Genomic DNA, 20,627 nt, shown 5'->3' with positions numbered 1-20,627 from the left:
CAGGAGACACGCCTCAGCATCCAGCCTGCTCCACAGGCACCTTGGACTAGCCAGATTCCATCATCAGGATGGGATCTTTATATGAAGAAGCACCAGAGAGTCAAACTTTACCTGTGCTTACTCAAGGCAGACTGATTTTGGTATAGCCTGCTATTGATAAAGTTGCATATCTAATTGTGACTCTTTAGAATTCATCAACTGCATGGGTATATTGTACTTTATACCAAGTGCTGCCTAATCCCATCACTAAATGCATCTTACCTGTCTGGATTCCTAGTTGGCCAGTTCGGGAAGTAGACACCATGAAATCCTGATCCCAAATAGGCGAATTTGGGCTGTATACTTCTTCTTCCAGCATTGACAGAAACCTAGGCACAAAAACAGACAAAATATTAACTTAACAGGAACATTCAAAACAGGTTACTTTTCAGAATAAGCATTTGCAACTTTTTAAAATTAAAAATATTTAATGATTCTGTAAGAAAATGTTGGCCAACTCCTTTAAACCACACACACAGTCACAAACCAGAACAGACATCAGTATCTTAATTCAGTATAGAGATTTTACCTATGAAAATTTATCTTTAATTATAAGCAATACACATATAATTTGAAAATGCAGAAAGAAACAGGAGGAAACTATTTTTCCAGAACAAAATTAAGCACTAATAAAAAAACTAAGTCGAGAGATGCTAAGATACTGATGTTATACAGTGATGACAAACTATGTCTAGCTTGATAAACTGGTGTTTTGCAGAAGCACTTACCTCCTGCCTCATACAGATTTATAAAATCCCAGTGTTAATTACTAACAATGCTCTTAGGAAGACATTTCCATTTCTTTAAGTGTGTTACTGAAACATTTAATTGCATGTTTGTGCTTGCGTAACAGTATTTTTGATCTTACTTTAGTACACTTATAGAAATTATGCGACTTTAAACCTCTCTCAGTACTATTGCAAGAGAGAGAAATTCCACAGAGCAGAGTACCCAGAAATCCTGCCTTCATGTAGCTGATACATCAATTCCCTTTCTGAAGCAAGACAGCCGCTTATCCTATCTTACACAAAAGGGGTTTTCAGACCAGAAGTTTACCTGACACTTTTTCACTCTCTGTATGTAAAGAAACTGTCCAGCTGAAAGCAACAGGACTGCTGAGTAAGACCTTCTTGAACAGGGTGAGGATTTTCAGGATCAAGTCCTGCTGATGTATTTTATATGTAGCACATTTATATCTAAGCACAGCAATATGTGGTGCTAGCTGCTATCTATACAGCTGATAATGGCTAAAAAGCTACTTGACCATTACACTTCGGCAAAGGTTGCATTTACAGGCAGCACAGCAACTCTGCACTCAGCCCCTGCGTTGACTGTTTCCTAGGCTCATACAGACACAGTCTGCGTGTGCTCACATCAGCATTGCTGTGCCAAAGGTGCTGTGCCAGAAAACTGCAGTCCTGGAAAGCCTCCTCAGTTAACATTTCTCATTCTTATTTGTTGGCTGCTGGACCTGCACACTCACAGCTGTGTCATAACACAAGTTCCTAAAAATATTTATTTTGAACCGCAGCTCGACTCTCCTGCAGGCAGGGAAGACCCTTTGAAGGTGCTCCATGCTGCATAACACCAGCCATGGGAGAGGCAAATGCTTCAGACAAGTACAGCCTGTAAAAGATTTAAAACACTATTCGTGTTTCATACAGGCCATCAGTAAACAGTGTTTTTCTTCCTTCTTTTTCAGATCTGAATATTAAGAGGAACTAAAATGAATAATAATGCTCTCCAAATTACTTTTCTAGGCTGCAAAAAGCATTGGAAACGTAGGGCTGTAAGCACAGCATACTTCACAGATCTGCTCCTTGTACCAATGTGTTCTTAAATCCTTTTTACACCTATTTCAGGGTCAGATTATGAGCCTATTCTCAGATATACCCAAGCACTCCTCTAACAGTTTAACCCAGAGACAATTTACACTCTTCAGAGCGGTAAAAGGCACTACTAAAAATAGTAGGGGCAAAAAAAAAAAATGGATCTACCCAGGTTTGGAAAGCTCATGTTGTTTTTCATTCCCTGAGCACTAAACTTCTTAAGCCCCAGACAAGTAGCCTGCACAACATCAGTGCCACCAGCTTGTTGGTATATTCAGCTCCTTACTTGTAGGGAAGGACAGGATTTTTAAATATGGGATGCAGATCCAAGCCAAGCTTGGCAGAATAAGGATGCTTTTAAGTGATGAATGATCCAGAAACCACCACCCTTAACCACCAGTAAAACTTTTCAAATGGACTAAAAAGCTCATTTGAAATGGACCAAAAAAGGTCTAACAAAGTCGAGTGTGCTTCAAGAAAACTCATTCTCCCACATACACCCAAATCCAATTGTTGTTTAATTATAAGAGATTGTCATCAATACTCCAGTACAGGAACAAGTAATCAATATTAAATGCATGAGTTTAAGATTCACTGATGCAGCTTCACATTGACTACCATCTGCTCTTTTCTTTTCATCTCTTCTGAAGGTGAGGTGACTACTTTCTTCCCTGCTACTATCTTGCATTAAACTGAAATGCTTAACTGTAAATAAACTCCAGTGCCACACCCCACTATTTTACTGCTCCATCACAAAAGTAGAAGCAAGCATGTGTTTTTGGAGAGCTGGACCTATGTTGCTTCCAAGGTCTACAAAAAAGAAGGTAAGTGACCAACAATAAATTCTAATAGTGAGTTCAGTCCCCTGGCAAGATGAATAATCCTACTTAAAAAGAAAAGCTCTAGAACAAACTAAAGCAAATTGTTGTGTAAATAAAATACACTAGTTCGAGCTATGGCAGAAAAAAAGCTGCAGCATCTATTTGTTACTGAATAAAAGAATAAATGTTTTTAAGCTGCAGATAAGAAACCTGTTCACACTTTTCCATTTCCACGTCAAAGCTGCATGCTAGCAGTTAGCCTTGAACACAGTTAAATTATGACCCCTTACTTCGGGAAATGGGTGAGGATTAGTGTTCGTTTCTCTTGAGGAAGCTTGTCTTTTTCTTGCCTGGCCTGCTCCAGCAGCTGCCGTCTCATTACAGTAAAAACAGAGCGAAGCAACGTCCTACCGAAAACCTGTGTGGTTTCATACCGAGGTAGACTGTCACAGAACTGAGGGACATTGCAATAACAAAGCCACCTGTAAGGGGGAAAAAGCCAGATAATTACCACCATCTAACATATGAATTAATAACTTAATGCAATAAAACCACTACCTACATCCAGCCAAGTCCTCTTAGGTCTCCATATATTCTTTTTGTCTGTGCCCCAGTTTCCACAAAGTGCTTGTGCCAGCCAATACCCATATATCACATAAAATTTGTGTTGATGTCAGGGATTCTCTCCACAAGTCATTAATGAAACCTCTTGCATCTCTTGCCTGTGACTCCAAAGATTTCACCGTTAGCCTGTCCCATTTTTCCTTCTTTAAACTTCTACATTTCCCTACATATACACAAAAGAGGTGACATTTCTAACCAGTTCCACCCCAAACCAACTGCACTCCCATCCTGGTCTCCCACCAGCTGGCTTGTTTGCACTAGCCCTGTCTCAATACTCTCATTTACCAGTAACTCTCTCCATAAAGAGTTTTGCATTAACAAGTACGTATTAAAATATAGCTTGTCATGTTACTGTTCTTGGAAAAAGGGATTATGGTACTGAAAAGGTAATTCAGGACCACACCCACTATGTAGATCATGATATTATAATTTTAATTTTATAATCAAGGCTTCAATATCTGCGCGTAAGTGAACACAGCCAGTTGTATCTGTACCTTTAACAGAATCAGACCACAACCATTATGAAAACTCCAACAACGAAAACAAAAAAGTCAAGAACTGGATATATGGACATAAACAGATTGCGCTGGCTTCTACATTGCCTGTCTCATTCTCTAAAGTACAGCTTCTTGCAAAACCCTCTGCCAAGCTCTCGTATCTTAGTCAGACTGAGAACAACTTTGCAAACATAAGAGATGCATAAGGGTTGTTAGATATAGTTGTTCAAACACCTCTGCTCTATGTTCATGGCTGATAAAGCACTCTTCTCAAAGCACAAGGACATGTGTGAAACTGATAAAGGTACACTAAAATCGTCCAGTTTTCAATTCAGTGCAAGAATTCACATGGTGTGCCTTTGGTGTACAGGTTCTGCTTGCTCAGCACCCATAGCAGTGCCTCTAGCGACAGGGCAGGGAGTGAGCCTAGAGGAAGGGAGAAGATTAATCTGATAAGTTGGAACTAGATGGAAAGAGCCATCACTTTGGGTCTGAGAAAGCCTTAGGGACTGTGGACAGGAAGGTTTGAGAAATTGCAATTGACAAAACGATTAACAACACAAGTCACCAACCAGAGCCATTGCTAGCTATTGATTCCTGAAAATGTTGACTCCAGCCAACCATGGTTACTACATCTTTATCAGAAACAAACTGAGGGTGAAGATGTGCCAAATACAACCTTAAGAGCCCCATGGATCATCAGCACCTCTCCTTTATGTCAGGTAGTTGTTCAAGGAGATGAGACTGTAAACTGTCAAGTCTCCCAGTGGTACAGGTGTGATCTGGGCAAAATAATGTCTCAGTCAAACCAACTAGGACACTGCTACTAAATGGAAGGCAACTTCATGTTGCAGTGCATGGACAAATCTTGATGAGGTAACTCTTCATGGACAGGCTTTATGGCAGGTCAGGGTCTACCAGTTGTGGCATAACACATGCTATTAAACAATTAAAACCCTTCCAATTTTGTGGGAGAGGTGTGAACTGGCAGAGGGACAGAATACAGATCAGTGCCCTGCCTCACACGATCTCAGGACTTGTCATCTGAAAGCATCACAGTCAGACACAGAGCAGCATCACCAGCCACAGTCTGGACTTACACAGGATTTTGCTCTTCTCCTTTATGGAGCTGAGGTTTTTCAGGAAAAAAAAAAAAAAAAAGCTGAATAACTTGCCTGAATTATTAGTACACGAAATAAGGAACTTATAGAAGGCTCTTATCTTAATCAGACTGAGAGCAACTTTGCAAATACAAGAGTTGTAAAAGGGTTGTTAGATATAGCTGCTCACAGGTCACTAATCCCTGTTCTTGGCTGATAAAGCACTCCTTCCAAAACACAATGATGTGTATGCAACTCTGATATAATTTCTCTAAAGTCATCACGTTTTCAATAAGCTTAGTGACTGCAGGAATTCACATGGTGAACCTATGATGTATGTGTGCTGTGTGTACATGTTTTTGTAAGCAAGTCCTTAAATAAGCAAAAGCACAATTACCTGGTGTAATTCACTTTATATCCCGCAATATCATCATTGGGTGATCTTAGTCTCCGCTGAGAAGGTGTCTCCAGGTGCCAGTAGTTAATGCGGTTCAGAAACATTTTAGCCAGTTCCACTATTGTCTGCCTTTCCTTTGAAGGTAAGTGGCTAAATTTGTACTGCACAAAATTATTCACACCCTTGAAACAGAAGAAGAATGTTTAATTATTTACCCTTTATTTTTTGTAGGATTGTCCTCAAACACTTATCGCTTTATTAACCATGTACAAGAGAAAAGGTACAGGAAAGAAAACAAATACCAGAGACCATGAACTCCTTGCTGAGTCAGATTCCACAAACTGATTCTCCTGTGCAGAGAATCAGGTGCATCCACGTGTTTTTATTCTATTGCTCTCCAGCAGCTGACTTGCTGACTTAGAGGGAGACAAGGAAATTTCTTTTTCCTTGCTTTTCAAAGTTAAAAAAAAAAAAAAAATGTCAGGGAACAGAGAAAGATAACGAGAGCTTTCTTCTGTTTTTTAATACATGCACAATTTTGCAGATAACCATGTTGCATGATTTATGTATTTCCTCTATAAAAAAGTATATATTTCTTCATCACCTAAAATAGTAAAATTGGGCTTGAGGACTTCTATTCAAGTTTTTGTCTACATGGCATATTATTTCTTCAAGAAGTGCCAGCATTTCACAAGTACGTCACTTCAGTGCACTTTGTATACCTGTCTACTTTTTAAAAATATATACTGAGAATAGTTAAAATGTGTGACTGTAACTGCTGCAATACATATATAATAAAAATCAATTATAATACTGCTGCTTAGCAAATAATTGTGTGATTGAGTTGCTGAACTGCTAAAAACAAAAAGGTGAAATTATTCCTCTATTTTAAGGGGAAGTTCTTTCAAAATAAGCTGTAAAAAGAGTTACTGTGCTTTACCTTCTTAAGCAAATTGAATAGTATGAAGAATGTGAAAAAAATACATTGTGCAAAACCTTTTTAGTAGCATATTTAAAGGTCTAGTAGTGTATGTGTCTTACATATGCTTATTCTTGTTTATACTCAAACTAAAGGAGAACCTAAGGTGAAATCTTCCAAGAAATTCAACAGTAAAGAACTCTGACTTTACTAAACTGTAAAAAGCAAGAGTTGTAAGGAAATACTTACTACACATAATGCTCTTCACATTTAAAATGTCCTGTTTAACAATAGAGCAGCCATTCATCCACCAGTGGGAACACATTCAGCTCCTGATTGAGTGAGGTATGTAAGCCTCTGCATAGTCTCACTGGTGTTAATGGGCCCACTTTTGTGCCAAAAGTTCATTCTGAGGAGCTTGCTAAACCAAAATCTGAATTTGTCATATGTTCTTTATCCACTAGGAATTATAAAAGCCTCAGTTATTCTTTGTTTTGGGCTGTTTTTTGTTGTGTGCCCTTTGAAAGAGAAGACTATGATCTCACTGAATTGGATCGTAGCATTTTCATTGATTTACTGAAGACAAAAGTCATTTTAATATTGGATTTCAAAACTTTGACAGTATTTTTCATCACTCAAGACAGAGAAAGATTAGAACTGCCACACATAAAAGTAGTATTTTAAGTTTCATTCTCTAAACCCACAAAAAAACTGTCAGTTTCAGTAAAGCATAAGATGAATGATGAGGGAAGTTAAATAAAGTAGCTATTATACCAATGCTAAAGAGAAGAAGCTGCAGAAGTCTCCTACAGATTCAGCCCTTCTCCTAAAGTAATACACAGAAGCATTTGTAAACTGCATGAAATGCCAGATTTTCAAAAAAGTGTCTGTGTTTATAAAAGAAATAAAATTTAAAAAAAAGTTGATTGTTTACCTGTTCAATGCTAGGTTTCTCAAATGGGGGACTTTCCAAAGATCCTTCTACTACAGGTTTTCCCATCTGTAATATGCACTTCCTCAAAAGCTGTTAAAACATAAATTTAAGAAAATTAATAAATTTGCAAATGTATATAGGGTCAATGGAACTCGCTGGAACACAACACATTGCAAGCAGTGTTGAAAATCCCCTGGCTATGTATGTGCTTACTCAGTCATCTAAATTTATAGCTACTTAACTTCATTGTGAATTGCTTCATATCTTCTTTGAAATACACATAAAAAGCTTCTCTGACTATGTGTAGGCTGCGTAGTTAGCATTTATGTCAACTGCTTTTTCCCAATGTGTAAGTGAAGATAGTAAGAATTGCAGGTAGAAGCAGTTTATAGATGGGAGTTGGGGTCAGCTCCTGAATCATCTGGATGACTTTTGGAATAAGACATGATACACTGTAAGCACTGCAGATTCTAGCACAGTTGGCCTCTAATGTACCATGCCAAAAAAACAGAAAACTTCTCACCAGATAAAGTCAATACATGTGTGAGTGGCGTTTTGAACAGTGAAACTGGCTCATGTGTGAGAGTGAAAAAAAAAAAGGCAAAATCCTCCATAAATTCAGCTTACTTTGAACAGGTAGAAATAAACTTGCTTGGTGTCTGCATCTTCTTCTTTGTGGACACAGGTGAACAGATACTCCACATCCAGTACAATCCCCAGTAGCCTATTCATTTCTTCTTCAGACACATTCTCCAGGTGAGAAACATGAGCAGCTAAATGAAATAAAAATACAAATCTGTGAAAAGCCTATTGAGAGATAGCAAAAGTATTCCCCAAGATGTCTCAAACTAAGCTTTGCTTGTGAAGGCAAAGATCCTGCAATAACCTTATTTAAACAGAACTTCTTATCAGAGCCTACTGAAATATAGGCCACATCGGAGCCCCTCGCTGGTAATTCCCACAAGCAGAGGGAAGACAGCTGACTGGAATCACAGTCTGTGTTAGCACTTAAAACAGACCACACAAGTCCTGTCTGCCTGTATTAATATGTTGCAATATAGAAGTATTATATACATTTTTGTCCAAGAACTGTGCTTTTGAGAAAGTTTCATGAGAAAATACCCTTAAATCAGGTAACCAGGTGTTGATACAGGTAGCACCTTACCTTGTGAAGATAAAAACATATCGACTCCGTAAACAGGCTTTTTGTTTTAAACTGGATAATACTGGCCAAATCTCATAATTTTATATCATGTAAATTCAAGCTATGATTTTTGTGCACTATTTTAACAAAGATTTTGCAGATTGCACATGCTCATTTGTTCAGAAGTGTGCAAAAAAAACACCTTTCAACATCATAATCTTCAAGTGACAAAATTCCTTTATCAGCTCCAAAGGTAAATATAGTTCCACATTTGTAATTTTCGAAATCTTGAGGTTTCTATATGTAACGTTGATGTAAAGCTGGTTTAAACAACTGGCTCCAGGAAGAGCAATTTAAAACAAAAAGTCAATTCCCAAAAAAGAAGGTATTTGCATTACAAAAAGCAACAATCTTAGCTGACTCCAGGCCAATGTACCTGAAAGCTATGCATATCCTTTCCTCTGAAAGGACAAGATATCTTTCAAATGAAAAGGAAAACCATTTAAAATGTTGAGCATATTTTTTATGTCTTTTAGTAACTTTTGTCAATATTTACTTATTGGACTGGTAGGAAATTTTGAACATAAATCCAATACCTTGAGAGAGGAAGTGGGCAGAAATAACACTTGACTCAAAAACTATCATATTTATTGGCCACCAAGCAAAGTTGTAGTTCAGTATGACAGCTGTCAAAACATTTAAATTCAACAAATTTGTGCAGCTTTAAGTAAAAAGGACACCTTGGCTCAGAACGTTAAAAAGATGCCAGCATTCATTTCCACTTAAATGAACATTTATAACAGAGCGTCTTGAGTCCTAAGCAAATTCTAACTAAAGGTGAGGTGGCCACCACAGGCTTTCTTCAAGGAAAAACATTCAGCAATCTAGGTAGAATAAAGGGATTTCATTTCTGTCCCTGAGCCAGATTCAATGGTATAATATTCACAGATGTCTGTTCTGATTTTGTAAAAGTAACAAATTCTCTCCTAGAAGAGCACTGCATTAGAAATTGATAACAGAGTAAAGAAAATTCAGACTCAACTAATAAATGGAATAAAGAAAATCAGCATAAGAAGACATTTCCACCTATTTTCAGTGACAGTACCCAAAGTCTTCTCGATTACTTAGGATTTGAAAATATTATTATATTACAGAACTATTACCCATACATTGAATTTAAAAAGGAACTTTAGATTGTATTTACTATAGTATATCATTTACTACAGAATCATCCAATGTTTGTACATCAATCCAGCCAACTGTCTTTGGATGTTCAACAGCCTGTTCACAAATTCTTGTGGTCAATAGTAAAAATACTTTAAAAATCAAAGCTTTAGTACACTGACATCAAATTCTGTGTTTCTCCCGACTAGAGTTTTACAGTCCCATTCATTTGCATTACCCTACTGGTACCTCAGTTGCTATTATGCTTACAAAAAAAGAGAAAATATCATCACTATATGTTGGTACAGCACATGAGAAGAAAGCAAACAGAAAGAACATGGCCAATGTAATGATTTCAATGATTTGAAGACCTGAAAAATAACAAGTTAATTAAATTAGTTATGCAAGTTCATTATGAAAATACTCAAATGCATGAATTAGAAGCTGTTAGAAAACAGACTAAGGAGGAATATGTCTACAATCTATCTCAAAATCAATGTTTATCTAAAAGCACAAGTGATGTATACAAGACAGGCAAACCAAGAAATATCGAAATACATTACGTGACGGTACATAGAAGGAACTAAAGACAACACTGGAAAAAAAGGGTTCCTGATTGTGTACATAGTATACTAACACATTATTTAATCAGTTTTAAAAGTGCATTACTCTCAAGACACAAAATGTTTACCAACAGGAAAATACACTGTTATACGGGAGAGACCAATTAAATTTAAAAGAGAAGAGAGCCTCTGACTACATAACACCTGCTCTTGAGGCTGGTGGACAGTGAAGTCTCCTGGCACACAATTCAGTCACGAGTTCACAGTTTTACATCAGTGACTCAACACATTGCCCAAACAAAAGAAATATTCATTAAAAATCCAGGCATGAGCCAAGCTGAGTGGCTGAGCCAGTTCCAGCCCTGAATAAAGGGAAATGAGAAGCAGAGTAGCTGGTGGCAAACCGTGGCATACCAAAGCAAAAAGTGTAGATGAGGGTCATGGGGAGTCAGACAAGGTGAAGAACAACAGCAAAATGGCAAATCAGCAGCCAAAATATTTTGATGCCATGACAAATTTAAAGCCCTAAGTCAGAAGTAGGACTGGTACTTGTGGACAATGCAACAAGAGATGTGCATCTAAACCATTTTAGCTGCTTTGGTGAAAACAAAAAAATACATGCTGTAGGTAAATAGACAGAAATAACCATAAATTAAATCACTTACTGTCAAACAGACTTGTGCACCAATGTCTGTACTGGTTTGAAGACTGAATACCCTCCTCCCCATGCCCCGCCCCACCCCACCCCTCCAAAAAAAGATAAAATGCCTGAAACAAGACTAATGCCTAGGATAATCTTCTGAAAAAAAATAAAAAGGAAAAAAAATATCAAACAACAACAAAAAATGTATCTTAGATCAGGTATGGCTTTAACCGACAGAGAAATTTATACACTGCTATTTCAACAGCTCCCTGAGGAAAAGAAAATGCAACGCAGATGATAATCTGAAGCCTGCACATCTTGTGGTCAGTCTGGTTTTAAAGGCATTCAGCAGGAACACGCTAATTTAGAGGAGATGAATAGGAAAATTATCTTGGAAAACACCATTGAAAGACAGATTTTGACTAGTGGTCTGAGGAAGCAGACAGCAACTCATTTCAGTTATTTCAAATGAAACATTGTCCTCATTAGCTCCAGCTGGCAGAAAGAAAAAAAAAAAAAGAGAAAAAAATATTACCTTTTCTAAAAACAGTAATAAATAAAAATATACTTTATTTCATAAAGTATCTGTCACTGGTACTGGTTTTACAGTACTAGCTTTCCCTGGTTCACTGGTTAATGAGCGATTTAAGATTTTTAAAAGAACAAAATCAAGCCCAGCCTTTGGAAGAGCTGAGTTTTTCTACCAAATACATAGCATCCACAAATTCCAGTGAAGAACAGGGAACTGACAAGCATAAAATCTCAAAAGATTAAAAAAAAAAATTAAAAAAAAATGAAAAGCCTCTTTCTTCAGGTGGAATGAAAGGGATGGGTAATATAAGCTACCCTGGCTGAATAACTAAAGTTGGCACAAATAAGCAGGATGATGAAAGGTTGAAACTAACTTGGCTAAAGAGACCAAAAGTTCTGTGATACCATGCTAATCTTCTCCTGCAAACAAAACCAGAGATTTGGGGTATCAGGAAAGGAATACATTGGAAAGCCCAGAAATAGATCAAAATAATGAGGACATAAAAAAGGGAGCAAAAAACACTATGTCCAGAAAAAAAAAAAAGGGTACCATACAAACCACCAAATACATATTATTTCCAAAAATAAATAAATGATTAATTGCGAAGGTTTTAGGTTTCCTTTTTTGTATTACGCTGTCCTATGTTACGGGTCACACCAACAAAAATTTAAAAACAACTATTTTTTTTAATTAGTTCTGAACTTTATTATATTTCATTTTTTATTATCCAGATTTCAGTTTGGATAAGCACAATTTTTTAAATAAAAATTAGTGCTTCATGTCTTTTCTCAGGAGGTGTGTGTAAAAAATAATTAATTTGCAGAAAAAATATTTACCATTGGATTATATATATATACATGAGATATACATGAGATGTACAGCTTCAGTATTATTTTGTGTGTCAGAGAGAAGGCAAGGTTATTTTTGTAGGTAAGAGTTCCTGCTTTATCAATGTTCAAGAATACTTTACAGTTTATTTAATTGTAAGAAAGAATCATTCATGTTGTAAATAAGGCTGCTGAAAGATAAAATAATGTAATATTAATTCATATGTTATACAAAGTATTAAAAATGTTATGGGTAGCTTTTGTATTTTAACAACTTAAAATGTCTGGATTACTAGAAGTCGTACCTCATTCAATTTCTTTGACATTCATTTTGGGGAACTTCTAACATATTTTCATCTAAGTTAACTGACTTTTATGTCCCACTGTAACACCTTTTCTAGCATAGCATCCTGAATTTCATCTTGCAAGAGTACAGACTTCTGGGTATAAGCACGTGGATACTAGGAGAAAGCCAAAATCTTACCTAGTGTATGGCTGCAGCTGCGGCATGGTTCAGTAAGGCTGACAACTGCCTGCTGCAGATCTGCCCGAGGGGGAGTGGGAGGTGGGTTGGGGTTCTTCCAGCCATTGCATTTACAAGATTCCTCAGCCTGAAACCAAAGTAAAGGAGTATCAATCAATAGCATGAACAACAAACAACAAAACCACAGCAATTTACTAAAACTGCCTTATTTCAAAGGCAATAAGTAGCGTTACTAATTACAAGCTGTTGATTTTTATTTATTTATTTTTAAATCTACCACACTGCTAGAGTTTATTTTCTAGATATGATCAGAAATAGAATAGTACCGCAAACAGAGAGATTATCCTGGTTCTGGTATGCAAGCTGTGCTCAGAAAAAAATAAATACACAAACTCTGGCTAATTCTTTTACAAAAAGCCCTCGCTCTAGGTCCTGTATGAAAGAAGCATTCAAACATTTCTATCAACACATACAGATCCTATCAACACGTACAGATCCACCAAGACAGTTTTAAAGATTTAAACACCAACAGGCCATCCAACAGGCAATGTGTTTATCACTACTTTATCAGCTACACTTGCAACAAGAAATCGCGCGACTAAAAATAAGCACAGGTCCAGCCAAGCAGAGTTAACCAAACACTGAAATAAGCAAACAATAACTGCACTGGTCAAGGAAGTTGTCCAAAGCAAGGCTTGGCCACATCGCCAACAGCAGTGAATGCCAAAGACAGCAACCCTGCCAACAGAAACGTGTCACACAGCATGGAAAATGTAGTTATAGTCACTTACAGAGAAACAACACCAGTGGTTTACAGCTAACAAGGATGACCACGAAGGGGGAGGTGGTGACCCAGGTAATCCCATTTCAAATCATTTAGAAGTTCAAAGTACCAATTCCTGTTATCCAAAGAGCAGCTTTATAGGAGGGATATTTTTTTTTCTGCACATCCAAAAGTTCTTACTTATTTTGATGGCAAAGTTCTGATTAGATCTTCAGATGAGAATATGAATGCTGTTAGAAGAAAAGCATACTTTTCTGCTATTCAGAGATATCTGTGCACTGGGCTGTAATGAGATACTCATGAATTTGCACTGCCAAGACCTCTGTGAGGAAAGTATGCCAACTGCCGCATAATATTTATGACTGAAACAACCTTAGTAGGAAAAATGTGGTGTTAATATATCCAGCACTAATGTGTCATTTCTTCAAACTGATTCTGAATATATTTAATGCAATCTATTTCAGGAACCTATTTCATTTTCCTTTTATGTTTCCAAATCTCATCTCACCTACGGAAGAAGCACCCAAGAGAGGCAGAAAAGATCACAGCTTGACAGTGCCTGTGACTGACAGCTTCGTAGATTGATGGTAAATTGTTCTTCCACTCTAATTTCAATATTCAGCAACCTGAGCACTACGACAACTGCTGCCTGCATTTTGCTGAGCGCCACATGATGCTTTTACCATCTCTTCTGCTTAAGTGTTTATCCAGCTGGACTCCCGGCCACTGGGTCAGACGACATTCGGGGCGGTCTGGCATGCTGGAAGGGGCAAGTGGTGTTTTCAGCAGCCAAAACCACCAGGATGACTCAGAAACCCACCTGCAAGTGCCCAGCAAAACCACTTCCACGTATACTTCCCTTGGAAAGGGGGCCAGCTGCATCCCCTGGACCCACCAGCTCTCCAAGCACTGTGTGGGTGTAGGCCACTGTGCTGTGGCTGTCTACCACAACATGTGTCTGTAGTGTAGCACCAGGGAGATTTCCATATGAAACAGGAAATCTGGGGAAGATTTATATACATACAGTCTCAGAAAATGCAACCTGGAAGGACTTACAGTGGATTGCATGTTATTTTTCTATCATGTTTTCTATGAGTAATATGATTGGCAGAGAAGTCAAGCAGGCCTGATGTTATCCTGCAGTAGAAACTGTCTCTTACAATTTCACAGGCATTGAGCCAGTTTTATTTTTGTTTGCTATCCAAACCTACAGGACCTACTAAGGTTTGTTGACTAGAAAGAGAAGCCAGTGATTGAGTGGCACCTGCGAACCAAGGATTGCCCTGTTGTGGAGACTGCGGACATCTGCAGGATGATTTGACCTCAAGCTAGACAAAAACAACGCCAAATAAGCTATTCACAATTGCTTCATAGAAGAGAGAATGTTGCCATGAGAGCTTTTGCAGTTAAAACAAGAAGAGACTGTCAGAAAATGAGATTATTGCCAAAGAAAATTCAAGATAGAATCATAAAGAAGTTCTCGAACAGCAACAGCAAGAAAATAACTGACTATTAGGTTAGGGAATTAGGGTCTGATTCTTCCCACTCAGTCGTCTGGACAAATGTTCAACTTTGTAAATTACTGACATAACATAATGCTTATTATTAATTGCCTTAAATCATACCACAGTGGAAGATGACAAAAAATAAAATAAACTAGGCCAAAAGCATTTAGAGAATATCTTTCTCTGAGTGGAACCAGCATTTCACAGAAGCTCACCACACAATGTTTACGATCAAGCCTAAAAAGCTATAAACAGTGAGTAACTACACAAACTTTCGTGTCACACAATAATTAACTGCAAAGATGCAAACAAACAGATGTATGAATTGTGATAACAGCTCGGTTAAACTGCCAAAAATAAATATCAACCCACCCACAGCAGAATAAAAACAGTGTGTTCAGTGGCAGATTTTTGTCAGCCCTCGGTAGTACTTGCTTGCCAGATCTTTTTAAAGCAGATGTTAATTTGTATTGTTCAAAATATTCTAGAGACCTTTCTCAAGCAACTATTAAGGGTGGGTCTTTTTTCTATTTTTTTTTTTAATCCTTTCTATAAAACACCAGAATCAGCATAAAAGTTCTGTTAACCAAGGGGAAACACAGCCCGAAAAGGTCCTCTTAAAAACTAAGCTTTCATTGTCGATGTTGATAGTGCAAGTATTTTGTGCTGAATGTGCAATGTGCATTACTCAGTGGCTTAAATTGCCTACTTGTTACAAGTCTTCCACTGTCTTTGTTTTGTTCATTCAGTCCTTTCCTTGGCCATCTTCAGCTTTTTCCTTTCTTTCTTTTCTTTTTTTTTTTAAATGTCAGTCATCTGCTTTCCATTAGAAAATAAAATATGACTTCACCTCCACAAAAACTTAATTTAAGTTCAAAACAGTTTGGAGGGGATGGAGGAAAAGAAGCATTTAAACTAGCACATCCAGTCCTTGGGGTCTTGTTTTCTGGGACATCTGTGGAGCTTTGATAAAGCCACTGCAGAAAGCTGGGGACTTCTGCTTTATTGAACCCTGCAAAGCCACAAATGCCATCTTTCCAGGCCCAAGGATCACAGACATTGTACCTTAAAGGATGTTTTTTTCATAAAACTGATGAGTGTAATGTAATCAAACACAACAATTACACACCAATGCCTAGTCTCCCCTCAAAACCAGTGCAGAAATTACATACATTCCGCACTGCGTGGTATATTTTCAATCAAATTTTTGACACCTTCCATGTACTACATGTATGGTACTACAGTGTAATAACAGCACATTTTAACATACATTTTTATTTATATTTATGCCTGTTAAGTGGGTTTCAGGTCTAAATTATAATGACTCAGTAAATACTGTTACAATGTCATGCTGCCTAAACCATTCCTTCCCCTTTCCGGTGGTGAAATGGACATAGGAACAGGTAAGTTTCAACCTAACTTGATTACAAAGCAAAAGACCTCAACAGACTTAAAGCTGACTTTCAAAACAGCTGCTGCACTGGGCTCTTTTCAGCTCAAAGCCATACAGTCTGCCCTGTCTCATAACTGCAACGCCAAGCAGACTCAACAGATTACAGACACACAGCACCACAGGTCTTGTTTCCGACAAGTGTAATTACTCCAGAAAAATTACTTTCCCTCCCAACAGAAAAGCCAAGTAAAAAACCCTACTGTAAAGTTTTCTCCTGCAAGCAATAATCTCAAAATGATGCTTTTAACAAAGAACATCAAACAACGCATAACAAAAACATTGATGAATTTAAAATGCATGTTTTTCCTACTCAAACACCCAGTACCCAGCAACCAGGCATTCAGATACTGCTTGGAGATCTACTCATATGTACCAGGAAGGGATCTGACCCATTTGTCTTTAACAATACGAAATCAATTTAGTGTTCAGCTCTAAGGACATGTTCTTCCTTTATTAGTCAATCCAAGTATTGTATTCCCCCTACCCCACCCCACCCCCAGGTTTCTCTCAACTACAGAACAGATGTAGGCTACCGTATAATATTTGTTATTAAAAGCAGGGATCCAATTCCCACCTTGTGAGGTTAATGGTAGATTTCTTATTTAATTTAAAGAAAGGTGTCTTAATTAGGCCTACAATACATAGCAAAACAGACTCACCCCACTATGAAAATGATTGTAAGAAAGGTTTAATGTCCTGTATGTCTCCTATATACCTCCTCAGTTTCTCCAGAAAACATTCATACATTTTGGAGCTTCAAGGAGCTGTACTCCTACAATACAGAGTTGAGACAAGTAAGGCAGTCAAGTCTGCGTCATCTTAATCTGCCTTATAAAAGTCAGGGGAAAAAAAAAAAAGTAATTATGGAAACCACAGTACATAATCATACCACGAACTATTTTTAATGTGTGGGAGCACGAAAACACTACAGAGTTCACTGCTGGATCAGATGTGGGGGAAAATGCCCGTACCAAGGGTCAGCAGCTGCTCTGGAGCCTGGGAGACCCAGAGTTTACTTCAGACTCTGCCGCTCACCTGCCGTGGGGTCTCAGCCAAATCTTCTCATCTAGCCCTGTTCATGCTGTTTGTTTTGGTTATTTAAAGCATGGGGTCTTCAAGGAGGTGTTATTCTCCACTACTTGTGCAAATGCCTTAAGCTACAGGGCTCAAATTACATTTATCAGCCAGCATCCAGGCATTACTGTAACGCATACTGTTAGAAACAAGCAATTTTACAGAAAAATTAGTGTACTAAAATAGTACACATTTCAACATATTGTTTAAGAAAAACTCCCTATGGGCTGGAGAGAGAGTTGTATTTTTACATACTGTAAACCAGTAGGGAGAAAAAAAGAAAGCCTAGAAGACTTACACACATAAATATATTTAATGAAGATGGAGGATGAAGTCACACAGTGCCGCTTTTATATTAAAGTGCGGCACGCTCATGTGCCTAATGCTCAATTTCACACTGGACAAAACCAAAACGATGTATGCAGCCATACATACATACACAGCTGTAAGTGCCAAATACAAAACACTCCACAAATACAGCACTACTGTGTACTTCTGAAAATCATGAAAACTGCGCCAGCTCCTAATATATATCTTATTGTTCAGAATATGCATTCCCCACACACAAACCCAGGAGTTTAAAAAGCTGTTTCACACAGAAGAGCCTGCTCTTGCCCTTCCACCCCTTTTTATTTTATAGGAGAAAAAGTCAAGTGGTGCAGCTCCACGGTGGCCACTCTCCTGTCTCAATTCTTTACCAGAAAAACAAAACCAAACCATTAAAAAACACAAGCACACAGATTTCTTTAGTCCCAGGCCAGGGCAAGAGCTCTCTAAACTCAGCTCTCATTCTGCTTAGAATATGTGCACACTGAAGACATCTTTGCCCATATTTCCCAAGGGATGAAGCGGAGAGACAGCTAAAGAAGGACCAGAGTGTTCCCTCTTGGGGACTGGGTGTCCTACCGCAGAGCAGTGCCTCACACCCCTTTCTGCTCACAGTGTCCTCTCCAGCACAGCATATTTTTGCTGTCACCAGACGGACCTGCACGCTACACAGCCTCTGACTTCTGCTCTTCAGCTCTAGCGAACCCATGCTCTCTGCCTCTACTACTCTCAGCATCTCTGGGATTACGTTTCCAATAAGTTCTGTGTGCTGAAGCAGTAGGATTTTGCAGTGAATTTCACATGGGAAAAAGTTATCAGCACTTAAGGATGTCGTCACATATTTTCTGCACTCCAACTCGTACAGCTCTACGTGGATCTACATAAGATTAACATATGGCTGCCACTTGAATGAAAACAGAAGCCTCCTTCGGAGACGGTGCGAGTGTTTGAGCTCTCGCACTCACACACAGGAACACACAAAACAAATGGCACAGAAGTTGCAATCCAGAGCAAGAAAAAGTTCAAAGTTCTCCGCACTGCTACAGCTCCTTGCAGACCGCTAATGTTCCGACCCAAGCAGTGTAGTTTTGGAGCTCCTGCCAGGTGTTCAGGAAGAAGTACAGCACATCCTTCCACCCAGCTGCATCCTTCCACCGTACCCCACAGGAGACAGCGCCTGATTAGCTTACAAGGATGTCCACTTGCTGATGTTTTGAGACCTGAAAGAATGCTCCCTGCTGCTGAATTACTTCAGAAAAATCAGGTAGAAAAGGTTGGGTTTGCATTCTAATCTTGTAGCGGCACTGAGTGCTGTGGCTGCGTCTTGCTCCCGGCAGGGGAGGGGGATGAAGCCCCGCGGTGCCCCCAGCCATATGTCTGGCCCCATCACTGGAGTGCCAAGAGGGACACAGCCAGCTGGGACTCCCGCAGAAGAGCGGGACCTCGAGGGCCGACGAGGACACCCCAGCAGGGCACAGGCAGCGTGAGCTGTCGCCACGCTGTGCCCCACCAGCCCTGCGGGAGGGACAGAAGGGCTGGCAGCAGGCTGCCTCCCCTCCCTCACAGCTCTCACCTCCCTGCCACCAAGCACCCGTGACAGTGCACGTCTGGGGCTGACGAGTCCCCAGAAAAGCACAGTGGTTCGGTAGAGACAAGGCTGCCTGCGCTCCTTCACGGCGCAGCCACCTCTGCAGGGCAAAGCACCTGAGGAAAAGGCTTCAACCCTCATGAAGATCAGCTGGAGGTACATCAAGGGAAGGAAAAAGAACTAAACGGGGAAGAGAAAAAGTGATTCATAGACACAGGCACACCCATGAAGGCTTCACATGCCCTGCATCCAGCATCACTTAACAGCACGTCTTGGTAGCAATAAAGTATTGGGGATGCAAAGTGGAATCAGCACTAGGAAAGCTTCAAACCTCGTCTCCCAGCCTTCAACAAGGGCCACCAGCTTCATGTGCACTAGCTGCTCTTTTATCTTCCTGACACTTGTGTAATCTTGCACATCCCACAAGTGCAACAAAGCTGAAGCAGAGATGCCTGCACATTTGTAAACAGCAAAGAAACTGAAGCGTGCAGCTTGCTTAACTTGCCTTCACATGACGGCATTGCGACATGCCTTCAGCAGGCGGTTCAAGCTCCTCACATCACCAGAATGGGTTACGGACCCAAACTAAGATGCTTCCTCGTGTCTGTCAGCTTTTAGTCCCAACTTAGACCCAACGTGTGCCTTTTTGGGGGTTCCAAAGTAAGGGAACAGAGGGAGTAAAAACCACTTTTCTCACAAACAGCCCAATTATTTCCAACACAGAGAGCGTTACTAGAGGGTTTTATCTCAGCACTGCCAGCCTGAACCTGTCGGTCTCCCCATGCATCCAGGAGTACACCCATGCAGCAGCAGCAGCAGCAGAGCGGCCAGCAGCCTGAGCTTTGACCACACGCATCCTGCACTGCACGTGTACACGCACGGACGACACCACCGGCTGTCACCAGCCTCCGAGGGCAGGAGCAGCCGCTCTGACCACGCTCCCTCCACCTCCAAAACCACCAGGGGCGAGCCCTGCTCGTCCCACCCAGCAGCGAGCTGCAGGTGGAGGGCAGGAGCGTGGAAAGGGAGGGATGCCCGGGGCAGGAGCGTGCGGAGGGAGGGATGGATGGATGCTCGGGGCAGGGCGAGGCAGGCAGTCACAGCTACGTGACCGGCGAGGCCAGGGCTTGCCGGAGCCCGGAGGCCGCGCCCCGCCGGGGCGGCTGGTGCCAGCCGGGGCTGCCGCCGTGCCGCGGGCACCGGAGAGGGCGACACCGGGGGTGGGGGCGCCCCGTCCGTCGGCAGGCTCAGGGTTTATCCTCGCGACCCGCGGCCGGAGAGCCCCGGGGAGGGGCGGAGGAGCCGCCACTTCCGCGGGGAGCACCGGGCCGCCGTCCCCGCCCGGCCCGGCTCGGTTCGCCCCGGCGCGGCCCTTCCCC

General features: G+C 40.2%; 1 protein-coding gene across 2 annotated transcripts in view; it reads right to left on the bottom strand.

The window, feature by feature from the left end:
* The window catches only part of KAT2B (lysine acetyltransferase 2B), a 44,389-nt gene that overhangs the window by 23,172 nt on the left and 590 nt on the right, over positions 1-20,627 (bottom strand). For both annotated transcript variants that reach the window (XM_066991883.1, XM_066991884.1), the window contains exons 2-7: positions 12,518-12,644; positions 7,788-7,933; positions 7,161-7,250; positions 5,308-5,489; positions 2,980-3,171; positions 262-368 (exon numbers count right to left, since the gene is read on the bottom strand). In XM_066991883.1, the coding sequence (XP_066847984.1) occupies positions 262-368; positions 2,980-3,171; positions 5,308-5,489; positions 7,161-7,250; positions 7,788-7,933; positions 12,518-12,644 (844 nt within the window). The remainder of the gene's footprint in view (positions 1-261; positions 369-2,979; positions 3,172-5,307; positions 5,490-7,160; positions 7,251-7,787; positions 7,934-12,517; positions 12,645-20,627) is intronic.

This window comes from Anser cygnoides, chromosome 2, assembly GCF_040182565.1.
Source record: "Anser cygnoides isolate HZ-2024a breed goose chromosome 2, Taihu_goose_T2T_genome, whole genome shotgun sequence".
In the NCBI taxonomy this organism is placed as follows: Eukaryota; Metazoa; Chordata; class Aves; order Anseriformes; family Anatidae; genus Anser; species Anser cygnoides.
The sequence above is the reverse complement of the archived record's forward strand: the minus strand, read 5'-3'. Positions and strand labels throughout refer to the sequence as shown.